This window comes from Brienomyrus brachyistius, chromosome 23, assembly GCF_023856365.1.
Source record: "Brienomyrus brachyistius isolate T26 chromosome 23, BBRACH_0.4, whole genome shotgun sequence".
In the NCBI taxonomy this organism is placed as follows: Eukaryota; Metazoa; Chordata; class Actinopteri; order Osteoglossiformes; family Mormyridae; genus Brienomyrus; species Brienomyrus brachyistius.
The window spans coordinates 7,171,015-7,198,399 of record NC_064555.1 but is presented as its reverse complement, the minus strand read 5'-3'; the positions used below and the strand labels follow the sequence as shown (position 1 = coordinate 7,198,399).

The following is a 27,385-nucleotide window of genomic DNA, read 5'->3' as shown; positions in this document are numbered from 1 at the left end:
AAACATGAACGCACGCGCACGTGCACACCCACACACTTGTATTTATGTCTTTGTGGGGACCTACCCCCTACCCAGCCCTAACCTTACCCAAAAGTAATCTTTTGGCATTTTTAGTTATTCGACTGCAGTCAGATTTTTATAAAATTGAATTTCGCCTCACAAACTATATAACAGGCTCCTATCACATTGTGGGAACACATATACTGTTATATTCTCCTGCATCGTGGGCAGATTAGCCAGCAGTGTTCGTCTATAGGACGTTTATTTACATGTGTATGTCCCTTTAAGTCAACCTGCCGATGAACCGTAGAGCTACTTGTAATCAGACGACGAAATGAACTGAAGGAGATGTAGTAAACACAGCAGGACTTCAGCTGCATCTGAAGGGCATAACCACGCTATATAGAAATATGACCAGATGTAAACAACGATATCTAATGCTGGATGTGTAACTTAAGTGTAAAGTGATAAAATATCGATTTCATATTGTTAGAGTAAATAACGTAAAACGTCTCTCTCTTCCTTTCTCTGGAGTGGCATATGTTTGCAGGGTAAATATTAAAGGTTTTCAGTCTATTATTATACAGCATCAACCCACAGATACGTAGGAAGAACTGGCGCTTACTGAGAAACAGAAATAGCTCATTAGTAGCGAAGGAGGTCAAGGCTGCCAGGAGCTGTTAATTGAGCTAGCCGGTGCGTGCGGGAGGTGACAAAGCCCTCTGCAAAAGGGCGAGCTAGCAGCGCTTTGCCAGGTCCCTGGATGTGATGGAGCTATTCTGGGAGCAGCGGACTGGCCTAGGGGGAAGCCGCATGAGCAGACCAGGAGGCCGATCCGGCACGGTGAGGTCACAGGGTCATGCCGCGGCAGGTAAGTCATTTCATCTGATGGACAGATCGATGCTCGTCCATGAGCATCACGGCGGCCAGCTCAGCCCCCTGGAGCCAGATACTCCAGGGACGGCTTTGATTGGAGGTCATTTCACGTACACTTCATCGCTTTGTAATTGCCGGCTGACAGATCTGGTGACAATTTTTTCCTTAATTGGGCTGGAATTTTATTATTGTTTTATTTTATTTTTTTTATCTCGTTATTTGACCTTTGTCTTTGTTTTGCTAAGCACTGTTGATATGCATGCATGTCTGTAAACCGTAACCTAATGATCCATTCTGGGTTTCTGCCAATTATTCCAGTCACTTGTTCACAATTAATGCTGCAAAAATATTAGCTTATATTGAGTCACATACAGCACTGCGCAAAAGCCTTATGGTGTAAAAGATTAAATGATCTTCATGTTGGTGTAAAACTATGGTTTTGTATCTGTCCCCAGTATTTCCAGTAACCCATCTAACATTCCCATGTTTTTTGACCCCCACAACTACCCCACCATGTTTGGCTAATCATACATCATTCAGTTAACTAATTAAGTTAATTGATTAATTGAGCTGATGGTGAAATTTAACTAATACGAGAAAATGGTTGGGGTGCCCCTGAGGAGAGGTGTGGGAATCAGCAAAATATCAAAAACACTCTGGAGAACAGAAAACATTCGTGTTAGATTTTTATCGTGTTGGCGGTAATTTGTGCATGTTGCAATGTTAAACATAGATTTAGTACACAGATAAATAGCTAACATTTCTTTTGTCTGACTAAAGACTTTTACACAGTACTGTATATGCAAAAGAATGCATATTATAATAAAAATATCGGTCTGCTTTCAACAATCTTACACCTCAGCCAGTGTCGCCAGCACTTTCTGTGAACTGCAACTGTGGGCACATTGTCACGTGGTGTCTCTGTTCCGACTGACAGGCATCGCATTAGAGATGTCACCTGACCGGCTCCGGCTCCGGCTCCAGCCCCCGCCCCCGCCTGTGCCCCTGCATCCTGCCCTCTTCCTCTCAGCAATCAGGAGGTACCAGGGGGCAGCCTGCTGCAAGCTACTAGAACTCAGTATCTGCTATGGAAAACTGCACCTAAACTTAGAAGGCTTCACATTCACAGGAAAATAAGCGGCAACTCCAACCTATTTACTAATGACATTCTATGATAGCTCATGGTCCAACATCTGCAAGGACCTGCATTACCAGTCAAAAGTTTTTGCATAGACTAAGATATTCTTCATTTGCATATTACAGAATCTCCTCTGCTTAAAAACTTTCAACTTATGAACTTTCAGACATACAAACGAAGAGGACTAAGTCCAAATTGTGTTCGTTGGGCTTCCGTTTCCTGTCCGCAACATCAATTTTTTTTATGAGCGCCAAATCCACGTAGTACGACTTCTGTCCGCTACTCCCGCCGTGCAGCAGCGTAGCGTGCGTACTCCCAGCAGCGTAGCGTGCGTACTCCCAGCAGCGTAGCGTGCGTACTCCCATCATCCTAGTTCTTAGTACTTGCGTATACCCTTAAAATGATGTTGAATAACGACTTACGAACACGTCAGGTTACGAACGGCCTTTCGGAACATAACTCGTTTGTAAGTAGAGGAGCGTCTGTACTTAATATCTACTAAAAATACACTCAATATTCTTTGCTAACAAATAAATCTACAGCATGTTTCCCATCTGAGTACCTTTATTAGCAAGAAAGTGTCATATCTTTGATTAATCAAAGTAACCTCCTCTAGCAGTTGTAACGGCAGAGAAAATTCGAGACATTCTTTATACAATGGACAATACTGCTCCGTTTCATGGGATGAAACAGTTAACTAGTGCATCTAAAGTTAAAGGACAGTCTAGAACGTGACTTTGCCATGTTTAGTGGGATTTTTAGTGGGAAAAACTCCCACTAAACAAAGCACACGCAATTGTGCAAGACAATGCGAGTAATATGAAAAAAAGGCAAGTGATGGTTTGGGGAGTCGCTAGCTTAAGCTGTTCTGTAAATTGGCTACAGCTAGTGATACACAGGAGGCTGCCATCATAGCGAAGTGTAAGTAACGATGTTGCCAGTGGCAAAAAAAATTGTGGGGCATTTTAAGCATTCGCCACTTACATATACTTGCTTGGAAGATATTCAAACTGAACTGAAAATGCCTCAAAAATGCAAGCAAGATGTACAAACAAGGTGGAACAGTCGGCTATGCATGTTTCTAGTAGTATAAATAAATATTATGCATATGTTTTATATTAAAATATTAAAGTAAAAACAGCTCTTGTATCAGAATCTGTATCGGTATCAGCAGCATACATCAGATTCAGATTGTAAGTGAAAAAATGTGGGATCAGCTCAACTCCAGTTTTAGGTACCCTGGGCTTTCCCCATGAAAAACGGCACATTCGCCACATGGTACGTTATTAATGAAAATATATCATCTGAATTCCAATACACTCAGTCCAGACAATTTGGCATAAATCTGCTGTCCTTTAATTCTTACGGCAGTGAAATTTCAAGGACGCCACTGATCTCAGAGCTGAACTTTTATAAGGCAGGCAAAAATGAATCACCAGCGAGCTTCTGATACTGATGTAAATTTCAGGATTAAAGATTAAGCAACAGTTGATTTATATGTGGCAGGACAACAGCCAGTGAGGATCGCAGAGCCCCAACCCATTTTCATTCAATATTAAAAAACATTTTTTTTAATTATGCTTTTAAAAACTATAGTACAGAATCCATAATAAAATGCAGCCCATATGGATTACACAGTAATCACAATAATAATTATCTTAAAATAACAACATAATCAAGACCTTGCCAATTTATTTACCGATACAATGTATATTAAGACTTAAATATACAGTTTTTATTAAAGAAGAATTTAGCTTTCATTAATCATCATTCTAAAAAATAATATATGAAATAAACTATATTTATATTGTGGTGTGCCCATATACTGAATTCAGGTGTTTCACTCCATTGCCACAGGTGTGTAAAATCAAGCACTTAGCCATGCAGTCAGGTTTACAAACATTTGTGAAAGAATGGGTCATTCTGAAAGAGCTCAGTGAATTCAAACATGGTTCTGTCAAAGGATGCTACCTTTGCAATAAATCTTTTCATGAAATTTCATCCTTGCTGGATATTCCACGGTCAACTGTAAGCAGTATCACTGCAAAGTGGAAGTGTTTAGGAGCAACAGAAATCCAGCCAGAAGTGGCAAAACGTGCAAAATAACAGAGCAGAGATGCCAAGTACTGAGGCACGTAAAAGTCACCAACGCTCTGATGACTCAGCAAGTGCAGAGGTGCAAACTTCCCCTGACACTGAATCCAGCGCAAAAACAATGCAACAGGAGCCTCATGCTACGGGCTTCCATGGCCGAGCAGCAGCATGCAGGTCTCACATCACCAGGCACAATGGCCAAGTGTTGGATGCCACCACTGGACTCTGGGGCAGTGGAAACGTGTTCTGTGGAGTAACGAATCAAGCTTCTGTCAGGCTGTCTGATGGACAAGAGAGAGAATGTTACCTGCCTGACTTTATTATACGAACTGTAAAGTTTGGTGGTGGAGGGATAATGGTATTGGGTTGTTTTTCAGGGACTGGACAAGGCCCCTTAGTTCCAGTGAAGGGAACCCTTAATGCTTCAGCATACCAAAACATTTTAGACAATTCTATGCTTCCAACTTTGTGCCTATGATTTAGAATGCGATGTCACAAAAGCTCCTGTAAATGTAATGGCCAAATGCCCCAATACTTTTGTCCATATAGTGTATGTATTTTTATAACATTTTCCAGCAGTCATGTTTACTAAAAGGCACACATACGTGAGGTATTTTGTGAGCACCACATGGGTTGGGGTATTTACTCGTAAGTGCAAAGTAAACAAACACAGGTGTGCCTCATTCGGCTGAGAACTGCCACACATCTGCTCACATTTATCTTTGAGGTTATTGCAGCAAAGCAATCGGTAGTCAGACATGAACTGAGCAAAGTGTGCTACAGCTTTATGACCAACCTATCTATGGAACTTTAACTCAGCCTTCTTATATTTTGATTGTAATGCATAAAACAAATAGGAATACTGCCATTGCTAAAATCTAACCCTTTGCTTTCATTCTCACATAAAGTTAATCACAAAGTTTTCTATGGTCTAAGAAGCAACATCCAACTGAGTGGAAAAGTGATCAGCAACTGAGTGACGAACGCCTGTCAGATTAGGCAGCCAGTTATGATCTTCAGTAATAAAAAAAAAAAAGTCTCTTACATTCCCAGACTATAGTTCTGAAACAAAACAACTTATCGCTACAAGAGCTTTATCTGATTTTTAAAGTACAGGTTACAAAAGAATTAAATGTTTGTTTTTTTTTTTCCCTGCAGGTACTCAAATCTAATCTTGATAAGTGGCAGCTGTTTTAAGCAAGTGTTGGAAAGTCACGAGGAGAGAAAATTCAGCAACAACAACAACAACAAAAAAAAACGATATAAAAAGCAGGATAAAATAACTGGGGTACGAAAATAATCTGAAATCCATTTCAGTGGCCATCCAGCTCATCAAAACCAAAAAACCCCCGGGGGGGGGGGGGGGGGGGGGTAAGGGACAGATAAAAAAAAAAACTAGAAAACATAAATCATCGAAATATAATTTGTGAAGGACATGGACCAAAAAAGCGGCACCCAAAAGAAATGAATGAAATGTGGCTGGTGCACGTGCAATGCTGGGAACCCCAAGCTAAACACAGAAAGTTAGGTCATGTGGCACAATGCACAGGGGAAAAGGAGCGAAAAAAGGGCGGGAGGCGAGTGAAGAGGGCAATAACTGAAGAGGCGGCAACCTGTAACAGAAGCTAGGTGGTGGATGAGCCAAACTACTGCAGGAATTACAGCTAAACAAGTAAATAAACACTCTGGACTAATTCCCCATATAGGGGTGTGTTCTAGGCAGGTGTTCCCTAACCCGGTACTCGGGTACCCCAAGATTGTCCACGTTTTTGCTCCCTCCCTACCAAGAGCTGAGAGGGAGCAAAAATGTGGACTGTCTGGCAGGGAGATGGTGGAGATAAAATGTGGATTGTCTGGGGGGGGGGGGGTCCCTGAGGACTGGGTTGGGAAACACTGTTAATGTAAACTTTCAACAGATGGTCAGCATGACTCTGGCTATTATGCACTTTAACTGCTTAATAATAATCATATTAATCATTAATATTTACTATGATGGCTGGATCGCATGGTAACCGAATGCACAAGCTGGCATATTTCAAACTTTATGAGGAGGTGAGTGCGAAACAGCAGGCATGTTGGAGAGCAGAAGCATTTCTAAAACGTTAATTATCAACCCTTAAGTGCACATACACAGTCCAAGTATTAATATCTTTATGGGGACTTCTGATTCACTTGTACAGGCATAACTCTAATCCCTTTCTCAGGGTTCGCTAAATTTTGCAATCCCTGGTAGCCCTTCCGGCAAGCATTCTTCAGATTTTGGTTTCCAAAAGAACATTATATATCAGCATACGATCTAGATAGATAGATAGATAGATAGATAGATGGATAGATGGATAGATGGATAGATAGATAGATAGATAGATAGATAGATAGATAGATAGATAGATAGATAGATAGATAGATAGATAAAAACAAAATTCAAAGTCGAGGGCCATCTTATTTCAAGTTTGGCAAACCACCCACTATGTGTGACAGAGGCAACATTAACTGGAACCAGCAGCAAACTTGGGACACAGCAATCTGTCAGCTCCACAGACATCAATAGAGGAAACGAAGAGAAACCATCCCTCAGAAAGTCCCTGCAGCCGCACATCCAGGGATAAAAAAAAAAAAAAAAAAAAAAAAAAAAAAAAAAAAAATCGATCAACAATTTGCCTTTCAAACGCATTCACTTGTGTGTGATCAAACAGGATTTGTTGTAATAGCAACAACATGCAGACAGCACTGTAACGTTACGATTACAGTACAGGGCAACGGAATTACTTAGCATTACCATTACATGACGAAAATAATGACGATACGCAATATGTATTAATAATAAATGAAAAATAAGCATGACATCCATACTTGTACTTACCCACGAATACATCGAAATCTTGTTCACACTTTCTCTTCCGCAGTTTTAGTGTCGAGCCAGATTATAAAGAGATAACTTCCAGACTTTTAGACACTTTCTGTTACTCGCGGCATTTATAAAACCAGATAATTATCGATCTGCTTATAACTTACAACCATTCTGCTTTCGCTGTGAATGGGTGCCTTACAGAAATAATCCGCTGTGTTTCACATCCTTTGCTTTTAATCAGCAAAAGCAGTGTACTAACTGTGACTGGTGTAATAAATAAAGCCGTACACGATTTACCTTGCTTGTTTTATGGTGCCTGGAGTACGGAACTCCTTTACCGTGACCGACAATGCACCAAGATGGCGGCGTGGGGCGGTTGTGCAATAAATAAAGCCGCCTATAAATGAAGGCTTTAAGCCTACACGTGCTGGCGGACAAACCAATATTATGATCAACAACTTGGTGGTTAAAAAATTTCCTCCAAATAGCAAGTCAAAGGAGCAGACAAGGCAAATTAAGGCCTAAGGTGATCTTACTTAGTGAATCATTTCTGATGGTATTTCGGCAGCCAAACGGGAAAACTTGATTGTCCTGGAAAGTCGGGCTAGTGATTTTAGGAGCCCTGCATCTGACAACCTTAAGCATAAATAACCAACACTTTGTAAATTTTTAGTTTGTAAAAAAAAAAAAAAAGATTTTTCTAAAATTGAGTGTCTCCTTGTGGGAATCATAAAAAAAATGTCTTCCGAAGGTCAAAATAACAGGTTATAATCACATTGTGGGAGCTGCAATTTTCTTGACACTTTTTTGGACTTCAGGTGAAGTCATTAGAACCCTAGAACTTCTCACAACATAGGAAATAAATACAACCTCCAGACACAACGCAGGATTCAAACCCTGAGCCACAGACATTTTACACGACTATGTTACTCACTGGACCATCATGTAGCGCCACTGAGACTTGGGTTTCTGCAAGATGGAGTAGTGAGAGTATGGAAAGGTGGACGTGTCAAAATGTGATGTGTGCAAGAGAGCAGGCGCGTCAAAAGGTTATTTCTATTGGCCAAAAATGCTGTCGATAAATGTTATTTTAGAGAGAGACCAGACATTCACCAGACATATAGCTCAGGAAATGACTATGATTAAAAGATATCTATAATTAAATGCCTGTTCTATATTTGTTCATACAGCGTAAGAAATTCCTGTGCTTGTTCGCACTTACCGCCATACTTCCAGAAAGTATGTGTGTGGTTCCACCCACCTCACCACATTCTATTCCTGTTGACACGCCCAAGTACTCCAGCCTGCAGAGACCTATTTTTGGCCCCATTAGCTGAAAATGATAAGCATGTTACGCACACAGGGAATGATACCTGGCTGCGGTCTTATCCAAGTGCAGGACAGTGGCAGGGAATGCTCGCATCACTTTTCAGCAGTTGGCTCCTCTCAAACACTGTTTAAGGAAACATTAAAACAATCAGAAAAGAAACACTGAGCTCATTGTCCAGCTCTGATTTAGGATGTAAAGCTGGTACACAAACAGGTTAAGGCGCCACACTCAGATGTCAGCAGGTGTGATGAACAGACAGCTAGACCCTGAGGCGTGGATGCAGACATACGTCAGCAATCTGAAAGGGAGACTCTTTGAAGACTCCTCCCTGACTTGTTCTCAGCATTGCGGTCTGTTGGAATCAGAAATACCATCAGCGGTGAAACTACAATCTATAGGTACATGGATGACATGTATGTTGGCAAGAGGATGTCCACCGTCTTTTAGTGATTTGAACTGGAAAGTCTTCAAAATTTAGAATGCAAGTACAATTGTACTCGCACATTTTCCTCCAGCCGCATGATATCTGTTTCAGAGATGCTTATGTTATAACCTTGTCTGAAGTTTCAGAAGGGAACCTACCAAAATGGAAATTAGAGAAATAGTAGATTTCTACACAAAAGTGTCTGTGAGGATCACTGGTTTGTTTCTTTTTCCTTCTGAGGCTCCATACAGACCTTCACATTCAAGTATGGCTGTATGTAGCTGTCAAAAAAGACTAGCCGACATCAAATTTGGTTAATAATATCAAATAACATTTTTCAAAAACCCTTCATAAACAAACATTTTTAGTATACTTAGTTTTGCTCCAGCATGTCTGGATTTTCTTTGATTTCAACTTCAATGTTTTTCATGTACAATGCATTGCACACCTAATAATGTCATTTTAATACCAGTCATATAAACTAATTTTTTGTACAAACTAGTCAGCAGGGTTAACAGGCAGCTTGCAGTTATGTAAATTTACGGGTATGCTGCTGCAGGTCCACCGACGCCGACCTTTGTATGCAGAACTGTGGTCCGCTTTCCGGTACTGTCACTCAGTACTGCGAGGTGGACCACAGAGAAGAAGGTTGCTGAAGGACAGCGTCTTTGCAGCCAAAATGACGACTGTGGAGAGGCAAACCTGGGAAGAATTCCTTAAAAATCGTTGATGGAAACAGGAAGTCATCTGATTATGAGGTTCGCGTCAAGGATATATGATATGTCGCTTTCAAGATCTTGGATGTAGAATGAGTGTCAGGATGCATTTCCTAGACTCGCAACTTGATTACTTTCCTGAAAATTTGGGTGAGTATAGTGAGGGGCAACGTGAGAGATATTAGTGAAATGGAGCGAAGATACCAAGGACTTTGGAACATAAAAATGATGGCTGATTATTGCTGGAGTACTTACAGACAAAATCCTGATGCTTCGTACAAAAGAGAATCATACCAGAAATAGTTTCGCAGTGCTAACTGACCAGCAGAGACAATGATAAACTGTTTGTTTAATGTAACATTTCCTATAATTTATGTTAAACTTTAATTGTAAATGGTGACAAAACCAGACGTGTGTCGACAAATCGGAAGCCATTTTCTGAAGCTACATGAAAAACTGTAGAACATGCGCTTGTTTTTGTTAAATCACCTAACGAAAATTCTTTACCTGTTGGCCGGCGTAAACGAAAAATAAGTAAACAAATAAATACCAAATGTAAATACAGCCTAGTGCAGTAGCATAAGTACTTAAACGTTTGTTAGGAACAATGTCCTTGTTTTACATTTTAACTAACTGAAGAATCACCTCAATTGTCCAAAAACATAAAGGGCCTACAATTAGCTAATTACTGAAGGCTAACGAAACAAACTTGCAATCAGCAAGATAAATAACACTGACATCCCTGAAACATTTACATAACATGAAAATGATTTTGTTTATGTCTGTTGAAAAGATTTATACTGTATGAATGTTGCCAATTTACTTCCAATGCATCTAATATTTTAAAGAATCAAATATTCTAGATTATAGTATTACATTATTTTGTACCATTCGCTCTAAATTGATTGCTACTACTTATGTAACCAGAAATTAAAAGCATTTGACCATAGTCTTGTCTCAGTGGTTTTAAGACAAGAACGATAATCGTAAATGAAACAATCAATTTCTGTCTCCAGTAACTATCCAGTGTAGCATTTTGGAAAAACAGAGTCATAGTGTAAAATTAATTGAGAAATATTTAGTGTTTAATTATGTCTCAGTCTGTTGACATAGGGCATTATTTAAACCATGGAGACGACAGGAAGATAAATAGTGTGTAGATTTTTCAAACTATGACCGCAATAACCTCCTGTTGATACTTCACAAACTAGTGGCACATGGTGTAATTCTTCAACAAAAGCATACTATGAATGTTTATTAGGATATTAGCAGCTGACGCAAATCCATTTTGCTAATAATAATGTAATGTATCATATAAAGTATACAGATTTAATCTATCGCAACTAATTCTTTAATTTGGTTATCTTGCATTTCATTTATTAAAAGGCTTCAGAGAAAACCAAAATTAAAATTTAATAAGATTTTGACTATAAAAATTAAAAAATGATAGAGTAGTTTAATTCCTTGAGTGATAAAGATCACACCTATCTACTGCAGTTTAAGTCGAATGTTTTCATCGAGTCATTTAGCCCGGGTAGGTTTTTCATGGTTCAGTGGAAACAGGTACAATCGGTTATCCCCACACTCCAATGGACTGATCATGGCTGTAATCTGAGATGCATTTTCAGAGGTCTGCAACTTGAGGTACAGCTTCAGGATGTCTAGCCAAACACTTAGGATGAAAACTGGATTTAGCAAATTAATTCTTGGTAGGGAAAATGAAATTAGTTTTGGGAGATGTGTGGTAAGGTAGGATCTCGATTAAAGCCATCAGGCTCATTAGACAAATGTCTGACGTTATTAATAACACCCTAAATGTACCTTGTTATGGCAAAATAACATGAATATGATACAAACACATTCGGGAGTTCAAACTAGCAGAATTATGATGAAAAGTGGAGCTCAACCAAATGCTGAACAGATATTCTTTTAAAAGATAAATTATTCTCATGTCACTCACAAACATCCAGTGCAAACATGGTGCAGAGACCGTCTCGGTGCTCTTCCATTCCTGTTTTCCTGGCCTCAGGAATTCCAAATTTTACGTCAATGCAGACGCAAATCTTACCTCTCTGAAGGACAGGAGAGAGGGTCCGTGTACAATGACATGAAAAGCTATATTGGAGTATAAAATTCAGAATAGAAATCAAAAGATACTGTCTCCTCCACCTACATTCAACAAACTATAAAAAAGCAGATGAAAGGTGCACCGACGTCTGGAGCGATGGAAACGTGGCACTCGAAGAGGGAATCTCTAATTTGAAGCAGCAGATAAGAGCAGATGCATGATGACAACGAACAATAAACAACAGAAATGTACCTCATTGCTTATAACCATTCAATTATTAATATGCAGTGACGTTAAAAACAGTCTCTCTGTCATTCTGCTGTGGAATATTAAATGCTCATTGTGGTTATCACCCTGCTGAGGATATGCAACTCGCAAAACACTGCTAAATTTCCTTCAGATAGGCGATAATCAGTTTAGTAGCTTAATGACGCGTGGTTCATTGTCAAACGACAGGCTCGTGCCGCTATTAATGACTTGCGGCAGCCTCCAGCGCTTTACGGCTTTTTAAAAGTTCATTTATAAAACAAAGTATTTACTGATTGTCTGACGGAACAATTTGCCGTATATAAACCATGCTGCTACTCGAATAAGCTGCGACCCACTCAAAAAATTAATTTAATTAATTCAATAAACACAACAGAAAAACAGATAAGATTAAATGCCAGCAGCACTGCAGGACAAAGCTCTCTATAAAACTTAATATTAGAGATTAATATTAGGAGCAGCTACTGCACCAGGAAACAGCTGCGATAACAGTAAGGATAAAGCAAAAGCCACATTCATTCACAGCTACTGAAGCTGCACTGTATGTGGAGAAATATTTTGCCTTTACTGTGTTGCTCTTTTGGATTCCATCAACTAAGATGATTCCACTCATCACCATTGTTTCAGTTGAATGCGGAACCAAAGACCGAGATCTCTACGCAGGTCTTACATTCTACAGCTACGTAAAAGTGACCCAGCGTATCAATAACAACAGGAGATACTTCTGCTCCTCACTGTTACGAGACCATTTATGCTTTTGGGTTCTCCATTGAGAGTTAAGCTCTAGCAGGAATAGGAGGCCGAGTTTCCAGCGGCAAGGCTAATGATCACATCACCAGCGATTCCATAGCAGATCTAGACAGGACTGACATGCACTATGAAAGACAGACCCCAATATATAACTTCTTGTATCAAATACTACAGACAGAGTGTTACTGGACACCTTTTAGATAAACGCAAAAACAAAACAAATCTACTGCTTCAATCAAAAGCACCTGCACTGTAGAGAACAAACATTTTGTTTCTTTTCATTTAAATTGATATAAGCGTTCCATATTCCTATCCCCAAGACAGACAGTTCTGTACCAAGTTGTATTTCTTTGTCCACTGTAATTTTGGGAAAAGAATTATTTGACACCAGATACATTTTGAAGAAACATATCAATTGAAAAATTGACAAATTGCAAGTCTGTGCACAACCCAAGAATGGAATACCATCCTTAGTTCAGCTTGTGACTCCATCTAGTGGAGAGATCGATCATGTCATATCACAACTGCTGCCAGAAGTGCCGCTTTAATTATCCCTTTGTGCTCCCAAAGAGCAGCGCTCTTCCGATCAGACTATGAGATTTAAGTCCACTAGTGAGAGAGAACAACCAGTATGTTTCATTTTCTGCATGAAGTAAACCAAAATTCGGCATGTGGCCACAAATTATGCTAAACAAATGCGGAAGTGTATGTGTGTGTGTGTGTGTGTGTGTGTGGTGTTGCACAAGTTAACACAATTTCAATTTAAATTTTAATTAGGTGAATATAAATAAATTAATTCAAACTTTAATATCTTGTTACTAGGCTTACAAAAGTCATGGTTCTGAAAAGAAAGTGGCTTATTGTAAAAGTAGTGCTTCTGAAAGAAACCTTGAGTCCAAGGGATGAAATATTCGCTATAACACTTGAGCAGACAAAGCTTTGTGGGTTGTGAATCTGAGTGTCAGAGTGAAAGGGGATTTACTTCGAAAACAAGCACCACAAATGACTGCTTTGGCCTTTCGATACTCCCTGTAACGGCACTTAAAATGCTCGGTGACAGTGACAGGCGAACGCATACCCAGCCAGTGGGAAAAACCAGGCTTCGGGACCCAGGATGTTAGAGAAATTGATTACAAGAAAATCATATTGAATTTAGCCTTATTTATTTACTGAAAAGGGGCCACGCTGAAAACCTCACACACTGGAGAGATTTTAACCAAGGCTTATGCAAACCAGATTTTCTTGAATTTTATCGGTAAAAACTGCATCAAAATACAATGATCATTCCAGCAGAAAAGGCAAATTCATATTCTAATGATAAAACAAACGTAACTACGGCGGCTGGCTATGCTATGTCTGTTTTGTGGGGTTCCCGTGTTCCTGCCGTGGGCTTTCCTCTCGTTCTCCTTGTCCCCAGATGCGCACGAACCTGGTGCGTTTGGGAAACACGGTCACAGTCGCATTAAATATTACAGTCACATATCGATGCGGCTGCTCTCTCTGCCCCCAGATAACTCAACATATCATTGCCTTAATGCAGCCTTTGATTAAAGCAGCTTTTTTGGCAGAGTCTGATGTCTCTCGTCAGGCTGACCGCAGTCTAGAGGAATTAGTGTCCAACACACACACACACACACACACACACACACACACACACACCTCTCTGGAAAGAAGGCCACAGGCCTCCCCATTTAACTTGACCTCACCCGTTCCCCTCTGCAAACACGCCCACGCAACCTCAAGAATCGTACCAGCTCGATCCCATCTCTCAGCCACCGCCTCCGTAACTGGGGGGGCGCCCAAGCACTCCATAGGATCCCTTCAAGTGCTTCACGGGACGAGGATCCGGCTTTGATCTGAGAAGAATGTCTGGAGATTAAAATAATTGGCAGGACTTAATCTGAGAACAAAGCAACCATACAAGTCGGTTGGTTTTTTCAGATAACTGGGCAATAGGATATTAGAGGAGTCAATTACACTCAACTGTCTCAGCACTGGCAAGTTAAAAACCTACCGTGTTGAACAAACAGAGCCAAATCTCGGGCCGTTTGGGTTTTATACACAAGCCGTGGGAAAAGAAGTGTAATTCAGACAGTTTTATTTTTGCACTAACTCACAGGACAGATAGTATACACAAATAAAACAGCCCCTGGTTAAAGATGTGGGAGCAACAGGTTAATGACTCCTCGTGGCTGAGGGTTAGGCTCGTGCTCATGATGTATGTCACGCATCGGACCGCTTGTTTCCAGCCCACACAAAAACACTGAGGGCAAACAGTCAATGGACAGACCACGCAGTGAATTAAGACACCCGGCACTTGATTTCAGAGGATCGTTCGACCGTTCTTCTCAAATAATCTCATGTGGACCCAAACCCCAGGCGCGGTTCATCAGGCTAGGATGATTCGCTTGTCTGTCTAAACTAAACAAAGCGCAATCGATACAGCCGACATTGCCGGAGCCTCGGACCATTATCCATCACGTTCAGACACGTCCGTGCTGCTTGTCGGCGGTGGGAATTCGATCAGGACCTGCTTGGTATGTCATAGATGGAGACACCTGTAAGAGTTAGAAATGATACCGCAAGGAGTTTAAATCCGCTCACACGACGAGAGCAAGCCGCAGCCGGGACACTCATTTTACCCCCAAACTACCACCCCCAGCTACTAAAAAAAAAGAAGCAAAAATAACTTGAAAGTTGTCAAAAAGGTTTTATTATGATTATTTTTTAATATCATTATTATTATTATTATTATTCAAGTTTAGATGTAACAGGCGTCTTTGCTATCTTTGCTGATATTCGTCTTTTTTTTTTTTTGCATGTAGAACATACAACACAATAAAACCATTTAAGGTGGCAGCAGAAAAACAAATTAAGAACCTAAACCATCATCTATGCAACGTAAATGCGGTAAAGTGTAAAGACAAACAAAAAAAATAAAAAACAAACAAACAAACAAAAAAAAACACTAAAATCATGGTTAAAACGTCGACTTGCTCGTGGACATGCACTGGCGTATCGTCTGAGTTCTTCATACGAATCTCTACTGTGTTTCCCGTATCTCAAGCCTTGCAGTAAGTCTGTTAAAATACACATGATCACTTCCGCAGATTAAGACGCAGTACCTGTACGCAGCATGCTAATTACACATTTTAAACTTTCTTCCTTGGCAATACAAATGGATAACTGAAGTGCAAGCATTAACATACTTTAAATTAAAACATAGTTAAAAAAAAAAAAACCTTGTTACTTAATTTCCTATAAATGCTCCCATGAAATGAAGTTTATTTATCTTTACAGGAGGAGACATTTGCAGTGAAGCAGCATCGTAAGGCTTTTCAACGAGTCTGATTTCTCAGTTAAATCCAATCCAGCAAACTTGATTCCTGGAGCTCTCCATCCGCCACTGCTCACGCCCGTATAAACAAGTGTGCATGTGTATGCAAAGATCTCCCCCCCCCCCCCCCCCCCCCCCCCCGCAGCACGGAGCCAAGGATGAGAAATAAAATGTAAGTACACGCTGAGAGTGCCCTAACTGTAGTGAACTGGAAGGAAACCTACAACGCAGCGGGAAGACGTGAATATCGGTTATTAAACTCAAATCCTGGCTGAAGGCAGGAGTGATCTAGTTACGATGCTTGCCGTACCCCAGCAGGGTGGTGGGCTGCTTTACTGCCCCCATGCTGGGGGAGATAGAATAGCCATTGCGCATGGGCACTGCCATAGCCTTTATTGAAACGTGCGTTCACTGTGTACATAGATTAGCACTATGGCTAGTGCCGTGCAGAGACTTTTCCTGGGGGGTGGGGCACTTGGGGAGTTGGTAGGTTTTGAATGATAAATGGCACCTCAAGTGTGGCCCATTTTTGATCATAAGGACAAACAGGGCAGGTGACCCCAAACAATGCTGCCTGTGGACTCTAAAGGCTCCAGCAGACAATAATGTGCGTTTTCCATACAATCCTCTGTAGTGGAGAGCTTCTTAATCAGGTCATGGTGCAGCATCACCAGCAACAACATGGTGGGACCCGCTAGTTAAAGATGGAATTCCATGTTCATCGCTCCATAAAGCGTGTGAATTTGGATGAAGCTTTGGTGAATTGTTTTATGTCGGCTGTCCGGCCTTCAGACTCGCAAATTCAAAGGCACCTCTATCCTCTCCTGACAGTTTCTGACTGTCCACAGAGAGCTTTGCAATGTACGTGTCGGACTCAAAGACTTACTGATTCTCAGAAACGAACATATGGTTTTTCCTACAGTTTTTTTCTGTCGAGTTTGTACTTTGCTGTGTTTAATGCAGATTAAAATGAAATTAAACGTGAAAAGAAAAAAAAAAAAAAACACCATCCTGGGGAAAGAAACCAAACCTCAACGCAGAATTAAGTGAGAGGGGTAAGAAATGAAGCGATTGAGCTTAATTAATCTGCATTCCTTGAGATCATTCTAAAAAGTTTGATGGAAAGAAAAAAAGGAAAATGCGATGCACACTGATATACGATTAAGCGCAAACCTAAGTATTCAGGAATAAAGACGGGCTTTGAATGGAATGGATAGTGCGTTTCATTTCCTTGGCGCCATGTTTCTATTTCAATCTTTATCCTTCTTTTCTTCTTACGAGAACTATTAAAAGATAAAACAAATGCTTCTAAGTAGCATTTCTCCTTTCTCAGGGAGAAGAGGGATAAAAAAAAAAAGTTTAAAATTTCAAAAATAGAAGTTCGCTTCATTACCTTGTTTGCTACATTTGCAAATGTAAACAGTTACTCAGAGCCAGAACACTGGACCCCTGTTCATCAGATGTGTACTCAATGTTGCATATCAACATACCAGGTAGAAAATATTTTATACAATGTATCAGGCACTGACATGATTTTTTTTTTAACAAGTTAGAAAAAAATAAGACTTTCTTTTCAAACATCTTTAGTGACCTAAGGTTTGTTTACCAGCAACTAAGGCAGTAGCTTAATGTCTAGAATGACTCGTGTAACGACGTTCGTTTCTATGGTGGGAACACAGCAAACAAACAGATGGACGTACATTTGCACACAAAAAGCTTGGTTCAATGTCAACCGTAGACCAATAAACAACTGAGCTAGCAACTGCTTCTCACTCTGCTGAATGCATTCCCTGAGGGTGTTGTATTTTTTTAAAATTTATTTTTACTTTTTTTTTTTTTCTTTCGCAAGCGTATCGTCACCGTAAAGACGCAGCGATCGAGAGCGAGCCGTGAGGACGCAGGAGCGGCAGACAGGTCGTGGCCGGCAACCCCCGCCCACGGAGTCAGGTACGAGCGGACGTGCCTGCCCTTTAACTCCCAGGCGCTCGGCGAGACAGCTCGCAGAAAAAGCAAACCCCATCTTACCGGAAATGAAAACAAACAAGAAAAAAACTGCAGAAGTACCTTATTTGCTGAACTGCCTTGTCAAAAGAAAAGGATGTCATTTGTACCATTTCAATAGCTGTACATCGAACACCATACGCCATAAATGTTAAGATTTCATTAGTTCCCTACTATGTTTGAGTCACTGCGGCACTGTTAGCAATCCCCCCCCTGCCCCGCCCCTTTTCCCTGCTCCCCGTTCGTTAATTTGTTCATCGGCTATTGATCCCACAGCCCTGTTTCGTCCAGAAGGCTGCTTTTGCTGGGCATGCTCAGTTCACTCCTTGGGACTGGCAGCGGGCCGGACCTCCCCCGTCGGCCGGTGCAGCCCCCGCTGTATGTGCGTGGTGAAGTCGTACTTGTCCGCGCAGGCGTGCAGGCAGATGCTGCACTGGAATGGGCCGGCGTCGCCATGGCAGCTCATGTGGAGGGCGTACATGACCTCATCCAGGAAGACGACGCTGCAGTGGGCGCACTTGCTCGATTGCTCGTCCTGAGTGCCCCGCTCCACCTTCTCGGGTGGCGGGCCGCCAGGCTTGGCCGCGGGCTCCGCGGAGGAAGCCTCGTCTACCTCCTCGTCCTCGTCATCCCCTCCTCCCTTCGCCGGTGCCGTCGGCGCCTGTGGGAGCCCTCGCCTCCCGCTGCCAGAGGCCCCGTTGGCGGGGGCTGGTTTGGAATGTCTGACGGCCAGGTCCAAGGGAATGTCGTTCTCCGGGCCCGGTGCAGGGAAGTGCGGGGCCACGCTGAAGGGAGGGTAAGGCACAAAGCTTTGGCAGGGGTTTGCCAGGTTGGGCACGTGGCTCAGGTAATGGGGGTTCCCTGGCACCGACATCTTATACTTAGTCCAGAAGCGAAGCCAGTCAGCTTCACTCTGCAGGTCACTATGGAGGAAGGGCAGGCTGAAGAAAGGGTATTGGTACTTCTCGATGGGGCTGCCTGGAGGTGAGTAGCTGGCCTGCTTCGCCGGCCTCATGTACTTCTCAATGGGACTGCCCCGCTCCGAGCTGCTCTTGCCCTCGGAGGCTACCGGAATCCCTGGCCCAATGCCGTTCCCTTCCGGTCCGCTATCCTGGGGGCTCTTGTGCAAAGGCGGCATGCGCTTGTGGATCTCCAGGGTCTGGCTGACCAGGAACGCGTGGGTGGAGCGCGGACTGGGGTGGCCCTTGGTTCCCAACGAGCTGTAGACGTCAGCTTTGGCCAGAGCAGGCTGGTGCTCACCCCGGGAGGCGGTGGGGGTATCTGTGCCGGACTCGTCGGGTCTCCGCTCCAGGGGGCTGCCATTGACCTGCTCCTCGGCCCCGACCCTTTGCTGCTTGGAGCTCACTGGCTCGGCGGGCATGGAGTCAGGGTTCAGACGCTTGCGTGTGCGCCGGCGGATAATCTGCTCCCCGTTGTTCTGTTTGATGATGTTCAGGGGCCTGGGAGTCTGGCGGGGGACAGAGAGAGGGAGAGGCGGCATTTAAAATTAAAGAAAAAAAAACAAGCTTACCTGATTAATCAAAACGTAAATACTTCACCTAATTCCTGAGGTTATGAATAAAACATTGCCTCCCAGGTTTCATTTGTCATCATCATTATTCAAACACAGAGTTGTTGATTCTGTAAAAACAGTGCCACTTTATCTAGAAGAATCTAAATGAACAAATTGGAGAGACAGTGGTGTGCAGTGCAGTGCAGTGGCGGGGCTGAGAGGAGATGGGGGCGGGGCTCTTTTCATTCAGACCAGCCTCTCATTGGCCCAAGCATGCATGACAGGAGACAATGGTCAGTGGGTCCTCCCTGTTTTGGATTCCCAGCTTGGGGGCAGGAACACAGACCCATAACAAACACCTACAATTCTCACATGCTGTACTGTGGCAGGATATGAGAGGGAGGAGGGGAATGTACTGAGCTATGGAGGGTACCCTCAGGTCACAGGCACCATTCACCAGGGACCAAGCACTTCTCATTGCCGTTATCGCTAACTTTCTATTGCTGGATGTTCACCTAACCCTCTCAAGGTCGCCGAGAAGCAGAGGAAGGCGACAGCTGGGTCTGCGTGCTACTTTTTTCATCTTAAAGAAGAGAGAGAGCAGAAGGACAGCTAGCAAAGGATGCGGTGTCCCTAAGTCCCTCAGAGTGCCGAGGCTTCCTCAGAAAACAATCCAAAAGAGACCAATTCTCGGCTGCCAAAGCCGGATCCCCTGACATTCTCAAGGAAAGGAAACCAATCATTTTAAAAATAAGGGGAAAAAATACATAGCTGACAATGATAGGATTGGTGGGGGGGGGGGGAGGGGCTTTGTACCGCGTGAAGGGAAAAAGCCTTTTCAATACTACTGAGGGATTACAGTAATACAAGCTCTTCCTCAATCTGCCTGAAGCACTTTTGTTCATCGCCATCAGCGTCACAGGAGGAAGGCAGCAAAAAACCCGGCCGGCTTCATGTGGATCTGCTGAGGCTCAGGGCATAAAACAGGCCAGCCGAGCGTCGCGGGATTAGGGCACTTTGTCGGATAAACATGGGGTGTGAGGCAACTGCTGAGGGACCAGGACAGCTTATTTATTTATTTGTTTTTAGAAAAGTGTTCCGTGGACGGCAGGAACCACCACCCTGTCCACAGAGCACCATACACCTCGAACTTCCAGCATTGCTTGAGAAGGAGAGGTCACTAGAGGGAGACTCCCAAAATCTGGTGCCATCCATCCATCTATCCATGGTCTCAGTTAGCCGGGAACATCAGCATAAGGCACAAAGCAGGGACTCCGCACACTATGTGCAATTCAGTGGCACCAATTCATACAAATGTCTCGATAATAAACAGTCACCCAACAGAAGAGCAATAAGGCGAATAACCACACAATCCCAGAGAGTAAATACACACTGACAAGTCTGTCAGTAGGGGTAATGATGCAGATGCAGGTAAGGGCATACAGTGACCATTTCATACAGCTCTCTGTGGCCTGTAGGGTAACAGAACCACGCGAGAATGTATGCGAACTATTTCGCATCTTCGTGTGCGCAGAAAAACCGCTCTGCTCCGAGAAACGCGGTCCCCCGTTACCGACTGTCGGACGTGCGCACGCCCCGCCCCCTCAAACCCGAAGAGACGGCATGTGGTGCAAGCACTTTTATTTTCCCAATTAACGGGATTTCACGTTACGCAATTACGCAACATTTGACATTGAAATGCACGCCATGCAGCATTTTGTACTCGCACAGTAGATGGCTCTCGCCCAGGATGGATTCCGTATTACGTTACCCAATCATCTAAGTCTTTTAATTAAAATAATTATGCTAATCAGTGTTTCAGACATAACAAGGAAGGTATTTTCCTGCCCTGAAGGATAGGGTCTGCTAATAGCACTTTGCTGCATTAGCATGATTAGCGGACATTGAAGGTTCTGAGCACCATACATAAACATTATGTCCTAACATCACCCCACACTGTCAGAGTGTTACCCCCCCTGCTAGAAGGAACAGCACCACTACTGGGGGGGGGGACTTAAATATTTTAAACATTAATGACTGAAAGGGGAGGTGCCCTGGTCAAGATACTGCGCCGTGTGCATGCTGGACAGGGAGGAATGGTTTAAATGTGTTAGAGGGTAGCACTGCATTCTGGGATACTCAAAGGAGGATGCCCAGGTGTGTGTTGATTCAGGACGCTCCAGCAGGCAGGAGGCTTAAAAGCTCAGGAGAGCAACATTGTGTCACATCCAATAACTACGGGTCACTGTTTATCCCGTTTGGGGAGACAAAAGCTCAGAAATGGACATTAGTTAATTCTCTCCAATCCCATTGGCTTAAATCAGACAGACTGACAACACATGGCAATTCCACTGATGCCTGGTTTCAAAGCCTCGGTTCTCTCATAATTGGCATGATAATCAACATCCAACAAGTCAGCTGAGCAAATGCGATGCGAGTCCATGGCACGGTAAGCGCCACACGGTTAGCGGCTTGCGGGGACTGCGCTTCGGAAAACCTCGAGAAGGAGAAGCCAAAACGTGTACGAGAGCTGGCACGGGAAGCTGCCATGTGCCTTTTTAAAAAGGCTTTGCGTAGCATCTTGAGGCCTATATTTAACTGGAGGAACTGGACACGGAAACATTTAAAGTGACCTGCTGGGGATTTGACAGGGAAGATAATGGTGATGCTACCGTTTTATTAATGAGGTCCCTGTCCTTACAGTTCCAGTTCCACTGCCAGTGTACACAAGCAATGCTGTAACCACTGAGACCTGCCGACTGACACCAGAGGGGGAATCCTTTCTAGCTCCCTGTGTTTAAGATGCTAAGCTTTAACCTTTACGTTTAACATGCCTGAGTGCAAGTGCAAGTACCTCCCAGATGAGGGAGCATTTACCAGGAGGGGGTTGTAGCATTTTAACACATTCACCCTACTTCCCACGTGGATGTCAAGCAGTGCTTCTAGAAGATAAAATCTGATAGACGTTTATTGTTGCAGTGTGTTCTGGCATGAAGATAGAAGGCTAAAGCTACGGGGCTCCCTACGCCATTGTTTTTACGAGGTGCCATTAAGGAATTATTTCTGTGCGGCGTATAAAAATTTACTCAAAAGTATAAAAATACTACCTTGTCTTCACTGCCAAGGAATAAACGGATGAAGTGCTCTGGAGTGTAGGTGAAAATTACACAAGAGTGCACACCATTGTCTGAGAGACCCAGAGAGGAAGTGATGTCACTCAGACTGCTAAACCCCCAGAATGCAACAGCACCTACTCTGGGTGGAGGACTGAATTAGGAAAATACCGTCATGCGTCTGAATATTGCCAAAAACAGAAATGGATGGGAAACACAATGATGGGGGAAAAAAGCGCAATATGGAAAGAGTCTCTGGGCCTTAACAGACTTGGTGTCTTTCTCCTGCCCCAAAATATTAATTGCCTGTGAAGCATATCGTGTATCCAAGCTGATGGCTTATTGCGGAGCGTCACATGGAAACAAACGTGAAAAAGAAACGGAAAAAAGCAGGGAGTGGGCAGGGGGTTCGAGCAAATGATGGATCGCCCGCCTAATCTGGCATGAAATATCCAAAATAAACATCTGACTGTGCCAGTCGTCAGAATGGTTTTGATATTCAGCTAATTTAAACGGTATTTACGGGAGACGCATGTGCGTGACTCACAGATTCTCAAAATATTCACTCGGAGGAAAAAGAAAAAAAAAGCTGAGTGCAGCCTCATTTCTGCCGTTCCATTCTGATGAGAAGACGTGTGATAAATACACGAGTTTTACTGCGAGGTTTCGCTGGGTTCCGGCATGTCCACCCAGGCATTTGGGTCGGGCGGCACTCAACGGCCCGTTCTTTCTGAGCCGGCGAGTCCTGAATGGATCCTTGGCTCCGCCCCCTGTGCCGTGCCTCTGCTGTAAGCTGTCGAGAAGGAACCAGGTGGTTTGAATCCTGAAAAGGGTTCTTGTGGCCAAGCTGTCCGGGGCTCTCCTCTCCTCGCCCGGCCGCCTGCCCGCCGACCACACCGCGTCAGGGAAGCTCCTGTGTCGGGTCTCTGCCACCCAGGCAGCGAACTGGAGCCACGGCCGTCCCCCAAACCCCCCCCCCCCACCCCGGCGGGCCGCGAGCCACTCGCTGTGCGAAAACAAACCCGGCTGACTCAACCACCCGAAGAAAATGTGATCAAACACAGACTAATGAATAACAAAAACCGAATTTAGCACTGAATTGATAAGACCACAACGGGCCCTTTGTTTTCCCATGGCTTCGCTCTCCGAACACAGTGAATTTGTCCGGCCTTACGTGTGTATTTTCTAAGCCTCATGCGACGTCAGCCAAAACACGAGACGGCGTCCACCAGCTAAAAACCTCCCAACAGCCTGCAACAGTGAGTTCACGCCCATAAGAGGCCGCATGCTGTGGAAATGAGCAGGCCAAAGTTCTATCCGAATCTTCAAATTCAAATATAAATCAGAAAAATTGCAGCTGACTTCCTAAATTAAACCTGTTTAGAGCAAGGATTCCAGTTGCCTCAGTCCCAGTGCACTGGGTAACATACACATTTTTGTGTTGAATGGTCCCCAATGTTTAGTTTAGTTCTCTCTCAGTCCCCCTCCTAGAGGCTACCATCTATTGCAAGCAGGACTGAGAACTAGCCGGGGATTTTGGAAGGTGCTTCACGGGGGCTCGTTCGGGGCTCTGTGCAGGGGGGGTCACTGGTCGCTAGGGCACTGCCTGAGGATTGTCTTTTTTTTTTTTGAGATGCTAAAATACCTGCACAGCACACAAAATATCAGCCCCTAAAAGGGAAGAGGAACGGAAAAGAAAGAAAAGGAGCCATAAGGCAGTCGTTTTTCACCCCGCCCGCGCCCGCCCCCGCCCCCCCCCCTCCTACCGAGTGCAGTTTCTGATACAGGCCACACGCGTTGCACACATATCCACCGTTGGCATTCTTCCGCCAGAGCGAAGTCTTTGTGGTCAGGCAGTTGGCACAGAACACACCAGAGCCTCGACGTCTCTGAAACCAAAGAAGAAAGGGGGGTGGGGGGGGGGGGTGGGTTGAGAGGGTTGGGGGGAGGGAGGGAGGGAACAAAGATTTGACGATGAGCCACGTGTTCTGGTCCAGGACCACAGGGGAAAAAAATAAATAAAGTAAAATAAAAACATGACCGTGGGGTTCGATGTTTGAAGCTGTCAGACTGAGTGGTGTGAGTCCTGCCATCCAGTAAGAGGGTCGGGTTCAAGGCAGATTTATAGAACCCAGCTGATTTTCATTATAATTAACCTTAAAAGTGATTAATGAGCCTTGTAAGACAACCACTGAGCTTGAGACGACACCGACTTCACTTTTCCAAAGTTAATAGTCCGGTTCGGCCCGGCAGGCCGGGGATCCTGCAGTTTCTTCAGTGGTAAAATCAGCACCGAACACCTCTATCAAAGACCACAGTCCCGGCACCAGAGACCGTTTCCAAAGGAGCCACTCGAAAAAGGCGCTATTTAGTGTAAATGCACTCCATCCCCAACCACAATCCTGTCAAAACAAAGCTTCAGCCTCTGGTTCAAATGAAAACAAAACGGAACAAAAGCGGCCCTCGTTTTCGTCCGCGAAGCATCGTTATCGGCAGCAGACGGACAAAAAAAAAAAGAAAAAAATCAAAGCGACCGACCTGCAGGGGCCACCGAGGGACGCAGGGGCCACCTAGATTACGAGCTGTAAAAACGCTCACCGTTATAGAATTTGCATGATTTATTTAACTTCAGACGTTGGTGTAGGAGAAGGTTCCCCATGCCAGAAGAATACAATGCTTATAATTGTGCTCTGATACATTTAGAATGGAAAGCCTTCTGCAGACATAATTTTGGCTTCAAGGCCAGAACGCTTTCTTGGCAGAGGAAGGGCTTTTGATTCATCGGGTGTTTCACAATGTATCAGTATAAAGTTCTGGGGGAAAGCCAGCTCCCTATAGGGTAATTTTTCCATCCAGATGCGAGTACTATCGGAGGCCCCTCGTCAGCTAAACTAATTATGATCTTGCATTTGCTGATGCCTGCTCACTCTAACGTTCGACATCAGCCATTAATCATCGATACAAGGAAAAGGAGACGGACGAGGAGGAAGGCAAGACGGTAGCCTGGGCGGCCATAAAAACTCCAAATGACGGCAATAATTTAATGGGATTGGAGAAATGTTTTTAGTGAGCTATCAGCAAGTGCAAAGGCAGCCCGGAGATTGCCCTTTTCCACCGCGGGCGTGATCTTGCCCCATGTGGTCGACGGCCCTGCCCTCCCGCTGGACGACATCAGACCTGCCTCACGGGGAAGCCTTATTCTGATGCAGGAACAACCTCCCTGCAGGTTTGTTGGTTTATATACGCAATTATCTGTCTTCCAAAGGAAAACATGTTGTGCCCCCCCCTCCATGGGTCCTGTAACAAGTCAACCTGAAATATCTATGCCGTTCAACTTAAAGCAAACTAAGCAAACAAGAACATTTACACATCCACGCGCTAAAGAGCATCCAAAGGGAACAGAGCCTTACATTTCCTCATTAAAATACTCCCATTAGAGTCAAGAAGTGTCTATAATGACGTGAAAGCTGACCCTGGAGTAGCCTACGGCGGTTCCGATGAGTTTAATTTCAGAACCGTCCAGTCTCGAACTTCACCTTTCAGTCACAGGAACCAAAGCAGAGAGATTAATTATTTCCCCTGCTCTTCTAGGGTTACAATGGAATAAATACAATAAATAATATTTAATAAATGTTCCAGCACAGTTTGGAATTTTTTTATTTTTTTTTAACATGACGATGACACTCTGCAGCTCTGACCCCAAAGCCGACTGTTAGTGCGTCTGAGTGCAGTGAGCTGCACTGCCGCCCGTTCTCACGCAGAATGCACAAACAGCTTACAGGGGGAGCAGAATTAATGCTTCTATTTGCCCCATTAAACCACCATTACTTGAAATCAGCTTGGAGGCACTGAAAAATAAAATTCGCCTCTGTCCCACTGTTAAAAACGGGAGCGGAAACCAAACTGTAGGCCTGCAAATATGGCTCTCAAAGTAGTTGAGTTTCAGGAAATATGTTTACGGTTTCTGCAAAATGCATTGTAAAGGTTGTGCATACCTTCAAAAGAGTACGGAGTGATTATCTGTCCTGGAAAAAATAAAATGAATGAAATGCACGTGCAGGGTGGGGTGGGCTCAAACTGCCGAGCATGAAATTCAGTGCTAACGAGCACAATTTGCATGCGATTCTCTCCCCATTGATCATTAACTAAGCAATAGAGACGTTAGCCATACAAGTATCTGAAGGGACGAGGACAGGTCACATTACTAAATTAACAGTCCATAAGGCTCAAATTTGGATCGTTTAAATCCGACTCAACTCAGCAGATCTAGCTAAATAAAAACGAAATAAATAAACTGACTGCATATATGGCGGGTGCCATATTGAAGGCAGCCAACCTTGGCAGAGTCAGATTAAAAAATGCCTCCTAAGATCAGCTAGCAACATAAATGTGGGTTAGAGGGGCTGAATGCAGAGCTAGCTAGCAAGGAGGCAGCTACCGAAACGAGCTAAACGAATGCAGGCCGAATATCACCAGCCTGAATGCAATTAAATTTTAAGCTTAATTAGCCAGCAAAAATGGCCAAGTCAATTTTTTTTTTTAAAGTGCCAACAATGTCTAGTGAATAATGACTAAACTAAAATTAAAGAGAACGAAATTTAATTTGGAAAAAAAAAAAAAAATCAGAGAATCATCCACCTTACACATTATCATAGTTTATTATTATTTTTATCATGCCCCCAGCCCCACCGAAACCAGAAGTGAAAACAACCCGAAATCACTCGCAAGAACATATGATAGATACGAGGCAATATAACAACTAGTAGCAGTGCAAATATTTTCAAAAGATTTAAAGGCCCAATTACGAAAGACTAGAATTGGGCACATGTATTAAGGGTACAGCATCAGGGAATAATAAATAAAAAAAAACAAACAGAAAAATTAAAAAAAAAAGGGGGGGAGGGGAAAAA

At 43.4% G+C, this 27,385-nt stretch overlaps 1 protein-coding gene across 1 annotated transcript in view; it reads right to left on the bottom strand.

Annotated features, from left to right (window-relative positions):
- Positions 1 to 15,201: 15,201 nt before the first annotated feature.
- The window catches only part of trps1 (trichorhinophalangeal syndrome I), a 65,427-nt gene continuing 53,243 nt past the window's right edge, over positions 15,202 to 27,385 (bottom strand). The window contains exons 5-6 of the mRNA XM_048993486.1: positions 24,242 to 24,364; positions 15,202 to 19,317 (exon numbers count right to left, since the gene is read on the bottom strand). Coding sequence (XP_048849443.1) covers positions 18,169 to 19,317; positions 24,242 to 24,364 — 1,272 coding nt within the window. The 3' untranslated portion in view covers positions 15,202 to 18,168. The remainder of the gene's footprint in view (positions 19,318 to 24,241; positions 24,365 to 27,385) is intronic.